At 40.8% G+C, this 17,503-nt stretch overlaps 1 protein-coding gene across 2 annotated transcripts in view; it reads right to left on the minus strand.

Moving 5' to 3' along the window:
- Positions 1–17,503, minus strand: part of ankrd11 (ankyrin repeat domain 11) — a 110,735-nt gene that overhangs the window by 9,620 nt on the left and 83,612 nt on the right. For both annotated transcript variants that reach the window (XM_015368069.2, XM_015368070.2), the window contains 5 exons: positions 12,471–12,644; positions 11,766–11,966; positions 10,865–11,007; positions 7,570–7,717; positions 231–7,318 (listed from right to left, as the gene is read on the minus strand). In XM_015368069.2, coding sequence (XP_015223555.2) covers positions 231–7,318; positions 7,570–7,717; positions 10,865–11,007; positions 11,766–11,966; positions 12,471–12,644 — 7,754 coding nt within the window. The remainder of the gene's footprint in view (positions 1–230; positions 7,319–7,569; positions 7,718–10,864; positions 11,008–11,765; positions 11,967–12,470; positions 12,645–17,503) is intronic.

A 17,503-nucleotide genomic window follows, 5' to 3' on the forward strand; every position in this document is an offset into this window, starting at 1 on the left:
CCAGGACCAACCTTCTCAAAAGCCAATTAACCTACCAGCATGTCTTTGGACAGTGGAAGGAAACCAGAGTACCTGGTGAAAAACCCCACAAACACAGGAAGAACATACAGACCTCAAACATTTAGCCCAGTTGAACTTGGTGCCAGCAATGCTAACCACAGCACCACCATAATTAATTATAAGTCAATCAATTTGCAGAACAATTCAAAATAAAGGAAAAAAAACAGTACCACAGGAATGTGGAGCTTGCTGAGGGGCTTGCCATCCAGCAGGTAAGAACCGGTGTAGGTGACATATTCAGCATAGCACTGAGGTGCCTGCGGTGTGATGTAACACAATATTTTCCTCTTCTCCTCAATCTTTTTCCGGATCTGCAGGTACTCAAAGTAGGGGTTTGAGCGGTCACTGTGGTAAGGTTCAATGTCATCTAACTTAATGGCATTAACAATGACTGCTAGTGTCTGTTGAATCATTTCCCGTGTCTGCTGCATGGTGGTGTTGACCAGCTGTGTCTGCACCTGCTGCTGATTTGACTTGGGAAACTTTCTTTTGCGCGGATGCTGTGCCTGAGCATCGTCCTCCTCTGCAGGCCTGCCTTTGCTCTTGCTGACCACAGCAGGCGTGGTAACACCAGCACTGGAAGTCGTGGTGGTAATGGACTCCTTTTCCTTATCTGCGGGAGCAGTGGTAGTGATGGTGTTGTGAAGAGGAGCAGATGATACAGTAGTTGCATTATTCTGCTTATTCTGGTTGGCCAACATCTGAGCACGGTTCCTGGTGATTCTCTGGGGAATCTCCTCCACCTTTGTTGGCCTGGGAGCCTCCACAGGGGTTGTGGTAACAGCAGGCTTGGGTGGTGTCTCATGGGCTTCTGAAACCTGCAACATACTTGGCTGTGTAACCCCCGATCGCACTGGCACAGAATGAACAGGATTAGACTGAACGCCTGTACTGACAGGAGCCTGGGTATTATTTGCCTGATCCATGGAAGCTTCAGTGTCATATCTCGGAGCATTACCAACAGGTAAGGACTCATCTGCCACTGAATCCTGTATCTCATTCTCATGATTGTTGTCTGCATCAGCTTGCTCACTCTGCGAGATGGAAAACTGCAGATTTCCATCGGTTTCATCATTCTCTTTCAAAGTTGGCGTCTCTTCTGGAACGCCAATACCAATTGCGTTGATCTCTGGAACTTTCTGTGTTTCAGATTCCTGTTCCTGCTCTGACTTATGGTCTTCAGAAATGGTGAACACATGAGATGCTGATTCAATCAGAGGCACAACAGCTAGAGAGGAAGGGGTTTCATCTTTATGGACTGGGAAATCTGCCTCCATAACATCAGAGTCATCCTTTACCTCAGCAGTCAGTGATGCAGTTTGAGCCAGAGGAGTTTTGAAGTCTGGCAATTCTGGATCTGCTATATCAGGATCCTGGATTTCCTTATCTTGAAAAGGCAATTCTGGGAGAGAAAAAGGACCCAAATCTAAGTCATCTACTGTGCTAGAGAATGGGTCTGCCCATGGCACTACTGGGTCATGGCTTGGAGGAGGGGCCATGCTGCTCTCAGCCATATATCCACTTTCTAAATTAGACAGTGTATCTTGTCGGTTCTCCGTTGTTAAGCAAGGAGTGTCTGGAATCAACTCACTGCGTTCAGGGAGGGGCTTGCAATCTGTGAAAAATGATTCCAGTCTGGAAGTGGAGGTCATAAGGTTAGATTCAGGCTCAACAGATGCTATAATGGGCTTTGACTGACTGGGTGTTTCATCCACACTGTCTTTGTGTCCTTCAAAGTCAGGCTCTGAAATAGGCACAGGAAAAGGCGTGGGGGACATAGGGTAGGGTGGTGTTGCTGAAGTATGGCAGCTGAGTGATGTGGGAAGGTGCTGCAAGTTTTCTTCAGCAAGTGTGAAGGAGGTGACCTTAGTGGAAGATGACAGATCCGCAATAGTCCTCTGAGGAGATTTCAAAAGCATCTCAGAATTTACACTCCAGCTGACCGTGGGTTCTGATGTGTTTTCCACCAGGCTCACTGGAGGCAGAGAAGGAAGCACCACTTCTGGATCACATCTTTCTGGAGATTCTGTCCAGTCCTTTTTGACAGTTTCTGAAACACAAGCCACAAAGGAGCTATCATCACCTGTGGTTTCTGCCTCCTCTGGTTCATGCTCTTCACCCTCATCTGCCCCTTCCTGCTCCACGTCTTGATCTTCTGCTTCTGGTGGCAGGAAATCACTGCCATCTGATGGTTCTGATGGAACATGACTGGGCTCACTTGGGGGCAACAGTGGTAGTGGCTGGTGTGGCTCTGAGGGCTCTTCTATATCTAGAGGGGGAAGAGCTGCAGGGGCAGGAGTAGGAGGGGCAGCAATGTCTACACAAGGTTCCTGAGGCTCAGGCCTATGCAATGGACTTGAAGGCTTGCTTAGGAAGTTGTTATATACACTGCCTTCTTGGAGGTTTTCCATGTTGTCTGTGGTAGTAATAGCAGTGGATGCACTTTCTAAAGATGGCTGAGCTGGTTCAAGTCTTGGTGAGGGCATTCCAACATTAGGTGAACAGCAATGAGGAGAGAGGCAATCAAGCCTTTCCACTGATACAGGTTTTTCTTCTGGGATATGTGGGACCAAGGAATCAATCTCAGAGGTGACTGGCACACTCTGTTGCCGGAGGAACTTATCAGAATCGATTTTAAATTCTTCTTCAGAAGCTCTTCTGACATCAACTGATGCTGATCGGTAGAGACTAGACATTGGAAGGCTCTTTGTGGGAGTTAAACAAGGATTCTCCTGGAAGCTGTTTGGTGCATTGGCATACCTGTCAAAGAAAGATGGAGAGCAAGCATTCATAGACATGGTCATAGCAGATGAGTTCTGAGAGTCTATACCATCGAACATGAGGTCAGGATAATCCTCTGCACTACATGATGGAGTACGAGGAGTCTGCATTAGTTCCTCATAACTTGGGCAGGATATAACTGATGTTGGAGTTGGAACACCAGTTGGCCGGTTTTGATCTGGTCTTGGAGAAGCAGGTAGGTTCTCCTTAATTTGATGACCTGCCAACCAATCTTTTGAATTCTGGCCATCAATAGGTTGCGACTTCCTGTCAGGGGACATCATTTGAGCTGCAAGTCCAATCTCTTTGGGTTTCTTTTCTTTTAGTGCAGACTCTAAAGAATTTGATTTCTTTGATGTCAAGTCAAGGCTCCTTTTACGAAGGTCATCGCTGGATTTTGCTTTGTCTTTAAGTTTGGGATCCCCAGACCTGTGTCTCAATTTATCCATCTGCTTCATTCTTTCTTTATGTCTTTTATGGCGCTCCTCAATTTCCTGGTCCTTTTGACTCAACATTTTTCCAAAACTAGTCAACCTGAGATCACCATCAACTAGCAGCTTTTCCCTTGGACGGCATTCTTTCCGAGATGCATCTTTGGACTGAATGGTCCTGTCATTCTCATCTTTTAACTTGGTCTTTACATACTCGGTACGACTGTCTTTGTCTGTGTTGTCTTTACTTCTATCCTTGAATTTTGCTTCAAATTTAGGAGTCTCTTCTTTAGACTTGTCTTTTAAAATGGTCACTTGGGGACTCTCTTTCAACGTGACTTCTTTTGAATGTTTGAAAGATCCAAAATTGTCTGTGTACTTGTGTTTTTCATCTTTAATTTTTTCTTTATGTTTGTCCTTCTTCTTCTTGTCCTTGTCTTTAACTTTTTCGCTAGTGACAACACTGCTGGCTTTATCTTTTTCAGCCTTTTTAGACATCTCTTTCTCAAACTCAAGGGTCTTGTCTATATCATCCTCTCCATCAGGCTTTGCTCCATAAGGAAAAGTGTAAGGATCAGCCTCTAAAGGCATTGGCTCTTTTTCAAAGGGCAAGCTTTCCCTTCGACCATAAATTTCCTTGATCTCTTCTGACTTGTCCCTCTTATCTGCCTTATCCTTCTTAACTTTGTCTTTTTCCTTATCGTGGCTCTTCTTGGAAGAAGAGGAGGAGGAATGTCTGTGTCTCTCCTTTTCCTTGAACTTGTCCTGAGGGTAGGATATGGAGAGCGAGTCTCTTCTTTCCTCAGAGATGTCAGGCAGACTCACACTGGAGGAATCATAGAAGCTGCTGAGTGGCGGCTCATGGCCCCTGTCTGTAAAACTGTCTGATGAGATTTCGCTGATTTTGTCATTGGAATCATCTTTGTAATCGATCAAAGCTTCCTCTTCAAGCTTTTCCAAGAGGGACTTCTCAGTTTCACCGTTTCCCTTGGACAGCTTCCTGTCCTTCAGGTGGTCTTTTTCTGGCTTGTCTTTGTACTTGCCCTTTGGCTTCTCCTCACTTGAATGCCTCTTGTCTGGGAGCTTCTGTTTGTTTTTCTTCTCCTGGTTTGAGTCTACCGATACCCGCTCCTTGCGTTCCTTATGCTTACCATCTCCAGAGTCCTTCTCTTTTTTATCTTTGTGTTTTTCCACAGAGGTTTTCTTATCTCTTCCACTGTCAAACAAGGATTTGTCTTTCTTTTTGTCTTTAGATTCCTTTTCCTTCTGTTTATCTGTGGAGTGCTGCTTTCCATCAGCGGAGTATTTTCTGTGTTTTTCTGTTTGGAAAAGCTCCACCTCATCTCTATCTGGAGTGTCAGACACTCTCATGGAATCACTAAATTTAACACCTCCCCCATTGTATTCCTCCTCTTCGTCCTCACTCTCATCGGTAAAGATGTCAGCAATTTTATACCAGGTCTTATCTCTACCCTTATCCGATTTTTTCTCTTCCTTTTTAGACTCCAAGAAGTCCTTATCCCTGTCACTATGTTTTTCCTTCTTGTCTTTGCTTTGGTCTGAGGATATTTTCCTCTCCTTGTCTTTTGTGTGGGAGTCCTTGTGTTTTTCTTTAGTCCCCTCTTTTTTCTCTCTAGAACTTCGGTCTGCATCTTTCTCTTTGGGAAGTTTCTCGGTGGGAAATTTTTCACTTTTCTCTTTCTCTGGCTCCATGAAGCTTCTTTCCTTCTCTTTAGGCTTGTCCTTGTGTTTGTCAGCTTTTGATTTTTCCTTTTTCTCCTTTTCCACACCCTCCCCCTTCTTCTCTTTGTCCTTTCCAGAGTGGTGCCTCTCCCTGGTCTCACCAAGCTTACCAGCACTCTCATTTTCAGATTTGTCTTTGAAGAAGGCTTCATTCCCATACTCTTCTCTTATGGAATCATCTTGCTTTGTTTTGGAATCTTTTCTTTCTTTTACAAACTCATAGGATTCTTTTTTCTCTCTACTGATCTCAACTGAATCCTTTTCTTTTTTCTCTTTGATACTCTCTGCAGATTCCTTCCTCTTTCTCTCCTTTTCTGATGGGTAGCTGGAGATCACCTTTTGTTTATCTGTTAAATCTTTTTTCTTTTCCCCACTTTTTTCAGGAATGTCCTTTTCTTTCTTTTTGGATGTTGTCTCTTTGTCATTCCGTTTTTCACTGTGTTCCTTCTTTTCTCTGACTTTATTTTCCTTCTTTCGATCTCGACTCTCTTCTTTTACGGTCTCAACAATCAGTTTGACAGAGTTGTTAGCTTTGTATTCTTTGTAGTCCTTTACAGGATTGTCCCAGCTATCATCTCCATAAAGCGAAGAGTCAGATGAATAATCTGAATTCCATCTTTCATGTGGGTCATCTGATGCACTCAGTTTGGTGTCCTCAAGTTCTAAAAAGCGATTCTTGATGTCAAATTCTTCATAGTCCTGCTCTTCCTTGGACACTTTTTCCTTTTTCGACTTTTCCTTCTCATCCTTGGTGGTTTTCTCTTTTTCTGATTTGAGATACTTCTCTTCTTTTTGATCATTCTTTTTATCAGTCTTGGAGGACTTATCTTTAGACCTTTTCTTTTTATCATCTTTGTGAGTCTTTTGTTTCTCTTCTTTTGGCTTTTCCCTGTCCTTTGCATTTCTTTCTTTGTCTGCCTTGAATGTTTTGTCCCTCTCTTCCTTACTGACTTTCTCCTTTGTGGATTCTTTTGCCTTCTTAGATTTTTCCTCTTTAGCAACTTTAGCAGAGGTCCAATCTTTGTCTTCAGACTTACCCTTGGATAATCGGTCTTCCTTTTTAAAATGTTCTTTGTCATGTCTGGAAATTTTGACTTTGTTTTCTGCAGAAGTCTCTGTCTCCACTATCAATGATTTTTGCCCAGTGTCATCAAAATCAAAGGTAAAGCTCTTGACAAACTTTTCATTCATGTCCTGATTAAGCACCAGGCTGGGAGCCTTTTCTTTCTCCTTGTTTTTGTGTTTGTGTTTTACTTTATGCTTTTTTAACACTTTGCCATCCTTGTCCATTTTGGAGACCGATCCATCAGTGTTGGAGTTCTTGTAAAAATCTGTGGAGCTCTTTTTCTCAGATGTGTTAGTATGGGCATTATTCTTCTTTTTGCTCTCCTGCTGTTTCTTCTTCATTTGCTTTACTGACTCTAAGCTTGAATCTTCCGAAGAATAATCAGTCTCACTGGATAACCCAGATCTGTCCGAGAGGGAGCTTACATCAGACCAAACTGGGGAGGAGATAGTCTTCCAGCCATCTGTCCTCCACTGCTTTGGGTGCTGCTCCGCTAAGGACGTGAGTTTCTGGGAGGCCAAGCTCCCATGAGAGGAGGAAGAAGAAGAGGCAGATAGTGAGCTGAAAACAGATGCCTCTTTAAGGCTCAAGGCAGAAGAGTCCTTGACACAGCTTGAGCTCTGAACTGAGCCCTTATCATCCTCGCTTTCCATGTCCTCACTCTCTGACTCGGATGTGCAGAATTTGTCATTTAGTTTGCCGAACCGCACCTCCTTGCTGGTGTTATTTTTTGTCTCCTTCTTTCTCTTCTTTTTTACTTTACTTTTTTCTTTCTGTTGCTTGGAGGTCATGGCTGCAGATTCCCTGCCCTTGGTGCTGGCAGGTGGTGGAGGCTGCCTTGTTGTGGGCGTTGGGGAAAAACACAAGGTTTGCTCATCCTCATCTGAGCTGTTTGTGTCAGAGAGGATCCGCCGTGCAGTCTTCTTTGGTGTGAGCGAGTTGCTTTTGGAATAGGTTTTGACCTCTTTAGTGATGGAAATGAAGCTGTTAGCTTTGCTCAGCGTGTCCTTGCGGAAATCCTTCTTGAGTAGATGCTTGTCGTCGACTGGGGGAACTCTCTCCTCCTCGTCATCTTCGTCAAACTCATACTCATCCTTCACAGGTGTGGGCGTAGGTTTAGGCTGGTCAAGGTTCTTCCCTTTCAGCTTCAGGCCCTTTTCAAACTCCGAGTCTGTATTATTGCCATCAACAGAACTGGACGGCGCAAATGATGGAGCATCCTCCTCTTCTGAAGATTCTGTGAAGACACATGAAGAAAACGTTTTGGTGATATTATTTGTTCTTTGATATACAATGTATGTTAACATCTGGAGAGAACTGTGCCAATGCTAAGATGCACTTCTCATTCATTATGGATTTTTCTTTCAAACACTATGCATGACAGTACTCTTTGGGAAATCACTATAATAAGAAAACTTTAAATCATATTATTAAATCGTTGTTGAATATTGAGGGATTTGTGTTTTGACTTGAAAAACAGGGCCTTACCCGAAGAACTCTCCTCACTTGAGGTATAAGTGCCTTTTCCTAGCAAGAGATTCAGCATGGTTGGGGAGTTCGCTACTTTTAATGGCGTTTCGCCCTTTCTGTTACTTTGACGAGGGTCCCCTCCATATCGCAAAAGCAGCTTCACCACCTGAAAGATAGATCAAAAAGGAGTTTAGAAAATAGTAAATTAAGACAATCTTTTAAGGATTACATTAAGAAAAACTGACACACCCGTAATGTATAGGAGAAATGACCATTACATAAAGAACTATAATAGTACAGGATATAAGTCAAAGAGTGGGGAATGTTTTTTCTCCAATGGACTACTGACGCACAAAAAAATCACCACAATACAAAATCAATCAAAAATGAACTCAATATTGTTAAGAGTTAGAAATATCTCATCTTATCTATTTCAGTGTTATGACCAGTGGCCGTGGCGATTCTTGTTATATCTGAAGTGAAGGTATGCCACGCACATCTCGTTTTCCAAATTCATGGCTGGTACACAGGTGGTTGCTTGCAAGAAAAAGCCTTGGAAACAACGGCTCGCAGCAGCATCGTATACCAAACAAGGACAAATTTCAATGCATGTTCATTTCACTTGGATCAAGACTAAGGCAATACATTCTTTCTTGGCTAGAGCCACTAATTCCCTCTGAGATTCAACAATAGCTGAAGCACCATCAGTAGTAGGATTACTATTCACTGCTGCTGTAACCTTCTCCAAAATATTACCTTCTTTAGTAGTGCCATGCATAGATGCTAAAGAAAGCAAGTCTTCTGAAATTTCAGAATCAGGTAGAATCCCAGGTAGAAAATTGCTGGATAATACTGATTATTAACACTGCATCATCAATATTAAGCTGCAGAATCTTTTCTGATTTTAATATCTTGGGTCACTCTGGAATTCCATCTGACAGACTGGCAAGATAAGCTTTCACTTTCATAGATAATTTAAGTTTCTCTGAAGCCAGTAAAGCTGTAGGAGAAACACTCTTTAAAAATCCTCCTTTTGGCTGTGGTCAAAGCTTTTTTGGATAGGGTTGCTCACTGCATAATTGACTTGCACAACACTTTCATCTCCTTTCAAGATCTTATTAAAATTGCTTGCTGATTACTGAAGTTCTTTTTAAGTGCTTTTAAGTTGTCTGCATGGAGTTCTCCCTGCAGTTCTTCATATTTAATATACTTTAAGTTCTGACGTTGAACAGAAAAGGCTTCTCCATAAATCAAGAAAAGGGGACTGCATTTCACATCCACAATAAACATTGTTTATTACAAAAACACTTCACATCTTTTGCTTGCAGTAGCCTTTTTAAAAATTTAGTGTACATTATTATTTTATACATTCAGTTTACAATTCCTAAAAATTAACGCTGAGATGCAACCGATGTGCAGAACAGTTAGGAGAAAATACCACTTACAGGATTAAAACAGTTGCCAGACGGCATACCATTAACACATTAACATGTAACAATGCACTGCATGCACGGGTACTTTTTAAAATTTCGAACTGTTAAACCTCCCCAGACTGGAAAAACAAACTATGTACCTTAACCTGTCAGCCCACTGAAAATGACAAGGTGTAGGACTCAGGTGAGTGCCTTTATTGGCTGAGCTCCTTGAGAGGCCCACAAGTACATTCATTAAAATTATGTACTTTCAAAAATACTTTTGATGGTCCAGATGTAATTAAGAAATGGGCTACATCAATTTTGGATCAATGGAGCCAATTGTTTTCCTACTCTATATCTTAAAAATTGCACTACGTGGAAAAATACATTTTCTAATTCATATTTTCATATTTATTTACTATCTATATCTTATTTACTGCTATATCTTCCAATTATCACATCTTTATAAGTTTTCCTGCCTGTCACTTGTATAATCCTGAATAATACAGTGCATCAAAAGAAACCTACTATTATTTTTCTAAATACATGCACAAATACAGCCTAAATTAATCTACCATTTATGACTTCTGATTCTGATTAATCAATCATTTATGACTGACCATGATACACTTAAGAAGTGACTGTTATAAACACTAATTTATGAGGTGACTTAAGCTGTCGAATGCCATGTCTGGTGAAGCAAAAACAGCACAGAAAGAAACCAACATACCTCGCTTATCAAAAGAACACCACTTTTCTTCCACTGGTACAACTAAGGCTTAACTAAGCAATGAGTTCTATTTTTTTTTATTTGATAATTTCCTCAATCTGGAAAACATTTAATATAAAAACATACAAATATGAAATGTATAGCACTGATCTTTTTTCAGTATATTTTGTAATTTTCAGAATCAAAACCACATTTTGGGGTTAAGAGAGTAAGAGGACAGGGAGTATCAAAACTCTTGTTGAAGAGTGGCATCAGAGAGGCAGAAAGGACAAGGACCCAGAATTAACCTTGAGCAGTTATTTGCTCACTCATATATGATCTGTATAGGACTGCTTGTCAAAGACAGGCCACGCCTGGGGACCACAAGTCACAAAACCTTGCCTTGCATGGGCCCTATGACTATAACAGTATGTGCCCTGTAGAGGAGACGTGTTTATCACCAGAATTAATTGACATGTCAAGTGTGTGTAATATGACTGAACTTGCTTCAGAAACGACTGACACTCCAGGAGACTAATTTTGCTGTTGTAGTTACAAGTGATATTATAAGTGATATACATTATAAGTAGTTATAAGCCAGCACCCATATCACCCTGCAACTCACAACTGGCAACCCACTGAAGCTAAGCAGGTGTGAGCCTGGTCAGTACCTGGATGGAAGACCTCCTGGGAAAAACTAAGGCTGCTGCTGGAAGAGGTGTTAGTGGGGCCAACAGGGGGCGCTCACCCTGCGGTCCATGTGGGTCCTAATGCCCCAGTATAGTGACGGGGACACTATACTGTAAACAGGCGCTGTCCTTCGGATGAGACGTAAAACAGAGGTCCTGACTCTCTGTGATCATTAAAAATCCCAGGGCGTTTCTCGAAAAGAGTAGGGGTGTAACCCCGGCGTCCTGGCCTAATTTCCCACTGGCCTGCACCAATCCTGGCCTCCTAATAATCCCCATCTATGAATCAGCTACATTACTTTGCTCTCCTCCCCACTGATAGCTGGGGATGATGCCGTCGCATCATCCAGGTGGAGGCTGCACATTGGTGGTGGTGGAGGGGAGTCCCCATTACCTGTAAAGCGCTTTGAGTGGAATGTCCAGAAAAGCGCTATATAAATGTAAGCAATTATTATTATTTCTTTTGATTCGAACTAATCATTTGACACCTATAAACCGACCTTGAAGTGCCCGTTGCTGGACGCGTCATGTAGAGGGGTGTCGTCATCTAAACCTTTTGTGTTGACTTCTGCCCCGGCTGCCAGCAGCTGCTTAGCCACATCATAGTAGCCCCTGTTGCAGGCCTCATGCAGAGCAGTCCAGCCTGAAAATCAGGAATGAAAATAACTGACTGATTCCCACAGCAAAAGATAAGTGCAATAGCAATTGCAACCACTCAGTAACAGCAATTGTAAATTAGCTCCGGCGTAACCAATTGCATTTACACAAGCTAACTAGCCTCCATCTATATTCAATTGCAGTGGTTGAGATGGTTTCAGAATAAAACCAGTACAGTGCATGTACGGTAGGCATCCTCGGCTTTTAACTGCATCTCAAAGCAAAGAGTCAACTATGAGCAACAAGGATCTAGAACAAGACTGATCAGAGAGTCCAAAAGGACTCCAATGGTAACTCTGAAGGGTTTACAGGCCTTTATTTCAAGGACTGATTAGTGTGTATGTATCACAACAATATGCCAATTTCTCCACGAGTCTGGGGTTGTGAAAGCCACTGCTCAGGAAGCCCACACAGTCTTGTTTGAGCACAAAACTCTACCAAGTGCTGAGAAGATTCTGGACTCATGTGGGAAAAAGGTTTTGAGGTCTGATGAAACAAGGAGAGAATGTCCTACCTTAATGTAAAACGTTACATTTGGCAAAAACTTAGTAAAGAAGAACACCCACAAAACACCATCCCAACTGTAAAGCATGGTGGAGGCAGCATTATGTTGCGAGGGTGTTTCTCTACAGACCAAACAGAATTATGGCTGTAATTCAAGCAAAAGGTGCTTCCACCATGTACTAACACACAGGGGTGTGTACTCTAATTTAAGTCATTTTTCTAGAGCTTATTTCTTATTACCTGCAAAGTCTTTTACATTCACGTCAGCTCCCTCACTGATGAGCTCTTTTATCCTGCGTATTTCTCCCCGGATAGCGGCGCGGTGCAGCCTCGTCTCGCCCCTCTCATTGCGTTTATTAACTTTATCTTTGGTTTTTGAGGCAGAGTTTGGCGTTCCCTTCTGACCCAGATTAGACTGCGACGGGTGCTTTGGTGTTGTGTCTATGAGAGAATAAGCAAAAAAAAATGAAGCTCCTGAATTACAAAACCCATTTAACTATTTAACAAAAGTGGGGCTGCAACACCTCTGCTCACCATTGTGTGGAGCACTTGCACCACAAGTTAATTCACCGAATACAAGATTTTTGGTCTATTTCTGAATAGCTCATACTGTCATGTTTACACATTTAAGCTCATTTGATATCAGTGCAAGTCTATTTTAAAATCTCACCTAATTTGATTGTAGTTATTTCAGAATCCATACACAGTGGTCAAAGTATTTTTCACTGCCTTTTCATTTTTCTTCCAACCCAGTGACAATTGTAAGGCTGCAAACTAAGATGCAATATCAGTACTTAGATGTAACAATGAAATCTGATCTTAAATCTTGTGTAATTTAAAACAAATTAACCAATGTCAGGGTGGTCCTTGGGCAGAGCAGCTGACAGCAGAGGAGAGATGTAAAGGCAGAAAGGGAGATGTAGAGGAGTCTGCTCGCAGGCTGACCTGGACTGTTTACAGATTCCTCAGCAGTCATCTGCATAAGAAGAGCAACCTGCTGACGCTCAGAGAGTGGATAGCCAGCTCGGATTCCTGGCAGCCCCATCCCAAACGCCAAGCCGGACTTCCTGGTGTTGGTGGGTTCCTTTTTAATCCGCTTCCTTTCTGGACCTTGCTTCTCTGTAACGACAAGGGGGAGAGGAAACGGTCACGTCTTCGCAGGCTGCCAGCTGTGCACAGCCCCGGTGGCCCGCCAGTGCCTGAGCTGTTAGAAGTCCACAATCGCAGGCCCTGTGGATTTCCTCTTTCTGCTTAGGCTTAATCTTCAAAAGCAAGAGAACCCTCCTGTCTTTATGCACATCAGATGAACTTCACGTTCGTCACTACAATTCTTTCTCTGAAAAAGTGAATTAAATTGGAAGTTAAAAGTATTAAATGTCTTCATTAGATGAGGCTGCAGGTGCATTACTATAATACAATTGACAAATAAACGTGTACATATAAAACGCAGATACTAAAGCCTAGTTTACAATTTCAATGGCAAAAAGTCCCATTGAACGGCTTCTTAAATTCAAGTTAGAACACTGCTGGCTTAACTATGAAAATATTTGAGTTTAAATCAGAAAGTTCATCCAATAAGGTTAAACAGACAAAATACTTAACTTATATACATAAAGTTAAACTTACAGCAACCACTGAAAATTAACCCATGTCTGTGCTCCTACAAAATAAATCCTGTAGCATTACTGATGTGTATTCTTTCTCGGTCCTTCTTCCTGTTCTCATAACTGAAAAACCAGGTAGATGACTTTCTCCTTCAAGTACACCACAAGGAATTTGTCATTCGGGGATTGTAAATTAACAAAGCCACAAGTGAAAAACTGATTTCTAAAGAGCTATTCACTCTTATTTCAGTTTCAAAATAGTCACTGTGAAAGACTATTAAAGTATCTTTCACTCGGTATCTCCAGCCCTTTCCACCATCTATCATACGCGTGTTTTGCGTAAAGCAAAATCCATCTGTTCCATCAGAACGCAGATACCGACTCCCCAACTCCAAGACCAACAGATTTAAGTTCTCATTCATACCTGTAACCATATTGTTACTTAACACTTGACGGTCTATGCAAATATGAATGGATATTGTTCCTGTCCTGTTGTTTTTTTTCTTCTGTTCACCTGTACACCAACACTGCTGCTGTAAAACAATTCCCCCCCCGGGATAATAAGGACTCTCTCTAAAGGGACAAGCAGCAGGTATGTACCTATGAATGTTTATTGCTTGTTAGGCTGAAGGTGTGTCTTCATGACAATATGAGAAAGGGCTGGTGTTCATTTTCATGGAAGGACAACAAGACAAAAGCAGCTTTTGGCAATGAAACACCCACTACTGATCATCAGCTCTGGGGTCTGTCCTCCACCTCACATAAAACACTAAAACCATGCAGCCATGGCAATGGTTAATGAGTTCCTAATTCTATATCACATCAGATGATAGTGATACTAATAAAATACAAAATTCTGAATTCTAAATAACGCATCCAAATGCAGAAAATCTGTGCGCTTCTTCTTGAGAACATGAACATCAAGCTGCCTGTTGCAACAGAATAGAGAGAGGATCTGCTCAGGGCTACAAACATAATTAATAAGAGTAAGGAAACATGGCAGAGAATGCTTCCGGTTCCAAACACTTTCCAGGGACCTTCTTCCAAAGTCAAAGCTGATAAACTTTCACTAACATCTGTAAATACTTAGACAAAATGTATCCCCTCCCTCCCCCTTAAATGCATTTGGACAAATTCCTTTTATTCATACTTAAGCAACAGGAACCACAGGAGCAGCCTAAACATGTTTTCAGGCTCTGGGACTTAAGAGGGACAAAAATGCAGTGCTTGTCCATCCTGCCTTCTACAGTGAACTGTGTGTAACATGTCATGCAATAGCTGGGGGTTGACTGGACCTTCTTTGACCAAAGAAAAATAAAGAATAAAAAGATCACAAGATTTCTTCCAAATTGCAAACTCCAGACATTACATTTCGTGATTATTATTAAATGTAGGAAACTAGCAAAGACAAACATCTGCAAAATCAAATTCTAAGCAGGCACAGAACCACCTTTTCAAACAACCACTACTGTAAGACAACCATGTGGGAATGCTGCTGTTCCCCAAACACACAGACACAATCACCCAAAATAATTAGCGCATCCTAGTGCGGTCACAATTCCAATTCCCACTCAATGTTCTCACAAAAACACACACAGGTTTATATACAACTCTTTAAAATAAATTTTAAAACTAATTTCAAATTTACCAAGCTGTAATTATGCACCATGTTTCCTATTGTCTCTGAGCTGTATTCATCTAGTCTGCAAGGTGTTTAAACCAGTTATACTTCAGCTTCTTTGAAAATGACAAACTGTGATCCACTGTGACTCCTAATTACACAGGAGTATTGATTAGGAGAGATACAGCTCTGACTCCGTGATCCACCAGTGTCACATTACAAGACCAGAATAGCAGGAGTACTGGGTCTGTCTAAAGCTGAAGGTACATTAAATGATGATCATAACTGCACATGGTGTTACTGGAATGCACAAGTCATATTTCAAAAATATCCCACAATCCTAGTCAAAACATCAATAAAGTAGGGCATTTCCATTAACAAATTCAGATGATCTGCTCATCTTCCCTAACATTAACTTTTCTCTTTCCCCCTTGCCTGATATGTAATAGCCCATATTTATATCTGTTTTAAGAGCAAAATGGAAGGCCCATAATAAGAAAAGGGCAAAATTGCCTTTGATTTGGCAGTTCTACAAGTCTTCCACTTAGTAGTAAGGTAATGAGCGTTCTTACAACTTCCTACATCTTCTGTCAAACTTGCCATTCTTTTACTGTTCATCAAATCATGTAACATTCTGTACATTCACTTACCAAACATCAACTAGAACAAACAAATCTATAAAATCCTCTTTTAAAGCACAATTGAGAACACCTAAAACATATGCAAATCTTTGTGTTCTGCAGTTTTGTTTTTTTACAGTGACATACCTCACTTTAAAACACAATTAGCATTAATTACATTGCGAATAGGTCCCATCGTACCAGAACATATTCATTACCCTCTTGAGAACTTAACTACCATTATAAGACTATTTATTTAAAACATCGCAGTAATTAATATTGCATATTAGATGCATATGTTTTGTTGAAAACAATACTGTAATGTTGGAGATCTATTTCAATAACTGGAAGTGTAACATGCAGGAGTGAAATGCCACTTAAAACAGGATCTCAGATCACTCATCAACATTACCTGCAAACACTGCTTGAGGGATTGGTATTGTATAAAATCAACCAAAATTAAGGTTAAAGGACATAACGAAATGAAAAAGTAACAAGTGAGAACACTGCTTATTTTGCAAAATCGGAATATCTAATAGCGCTGATCAATGCATAAAGATTGACACTCAAGTCCAGGATAGTTCAAAATCTCAAAATTAAAAACAATATGACTTTGCATTGTAAAATTCTCAAGAGTTAATGCCTATACATATAGTTAAACAAAGTGCAAAATAGACTTCTGTTACAAGTTTCAAAATCCACCGGCAAAAGAAGGTACTTAAAGTCATTCACAATATGTAAATCAATTCACTATCGACAAACATCATATTGTGAAGCATGTACAACCCAGCGACTTACCAACAATAAGAATGTAATTTGAGTCCATACAGAGCTGCTCAAGGCCTATATATCACAGAAAGCAACAGGGAGGAAACATCTATAACCTCTTCATGGCCTCTACTTTTGGTGAAAATGCTGAAATTAAGGATGAATTAAAACAAAGGGTGTGGACTTTGTCCATATTTTTTAACTCTTAAAAGTTTCAGTTTCACTGAGTGGTAACGACTGAGACCTATTTATATTCATTCAGTGCTGACAATTTCTGCTTTTCAGTCAAGTGCATTTCCAGAAAGGAAATGTGGGGGGAAAAAAAACTGCTCATAAGAATACCATAAAACTACATGAACTGCCACTAGTTTTGTCTTGGATACTAGAATGGGTTCTACAGGTAGGGCTAAGATTTAAGACCGCTTAGGGAGTGTACAAAGCAGATAATAGTGCCCACAACAAATTATCATCAAACTACAAAGATAATTATACAAACTACAAACATAATTATAGATGTAAGGTGTTCACACGCTAAAAGGAACAGAGGCATTTAAACTCCACCCACTCTGCACTTTCATCCAATTTCAGTCTTTCAAACAAATTTGCAGTGGTTTTGCCAAACAAAAATACTACAATTGCAGAATAAAACAAATGCAGAAAATTTCTGAATGAAACCCCAAAGTCCAGTCACCTCCTTCACACTAGCTTTCACTTCATTAATAAGTCATGCACAGAAGACGCAAAGCAACATATAGGTTCTTGGCTTCTAATGTGTACAAACAGGTTCTTGAAGACACAAAGCAAAAAAAAAAACTATTAGGAACAGATGAGGTTCAGAAGTTTGCATCAACATGAGAATGTTCTGAAATTCCATGTTCACAAGTTCAGATGAAAAATAAATTAAGCAGAAATAACCTTGTGACGTACGATAGAGCCTATTTACCTTGTAATCTTCTTAGTCTTTCTAGTCAAGGTCTCAAAAAAAAACAGCTACCTTTAAGATAAGTATTCAGGCTTATTTATTGCACACCATTCAAAACCAGCAGATCCAGTATGTAGAACACTTTCATTTAAATAAACATACCTTCACATTCTTTTTGACTTACAGTGCTCCATTCATTTAAAATCAAGAATACATCCCACAACACCGTTTAAGTGTCTACCTCCTCATGGTTCATGGAGAGCAAGCTGGGGTATGCAAAAAGAAATTCCTAATGCAAGAAATTGTACATGGGCAAGAAAGTGATCTTATGTTATGGTGACCTCATTACTTTCAGGCATTAAATTGAACAACTTGAAAAACTAAGTAAAAGTCCAAATGCATTTGTGTTATCAGGTCTCTAGTATTTGGTTTATCACCTGAAA

The sequence above is a fragment of the Lepisosteus oculatus genome, chromosome 20 (assembly GCF_040954835.1).
Source record: "Lepisosteus oculatus isolate fLepOcu1 chromosome 20, fLepOcu1.hap2, whole genome shotgun sequence".
In the NCBI taxonomy this organism is placed as follows: Eukaryota; Metazoa; Chordata; class Actinopteri; order Semionotiformes; family Lepisosteidae; genus Lepisosteus; species Lepisosteus oculatus.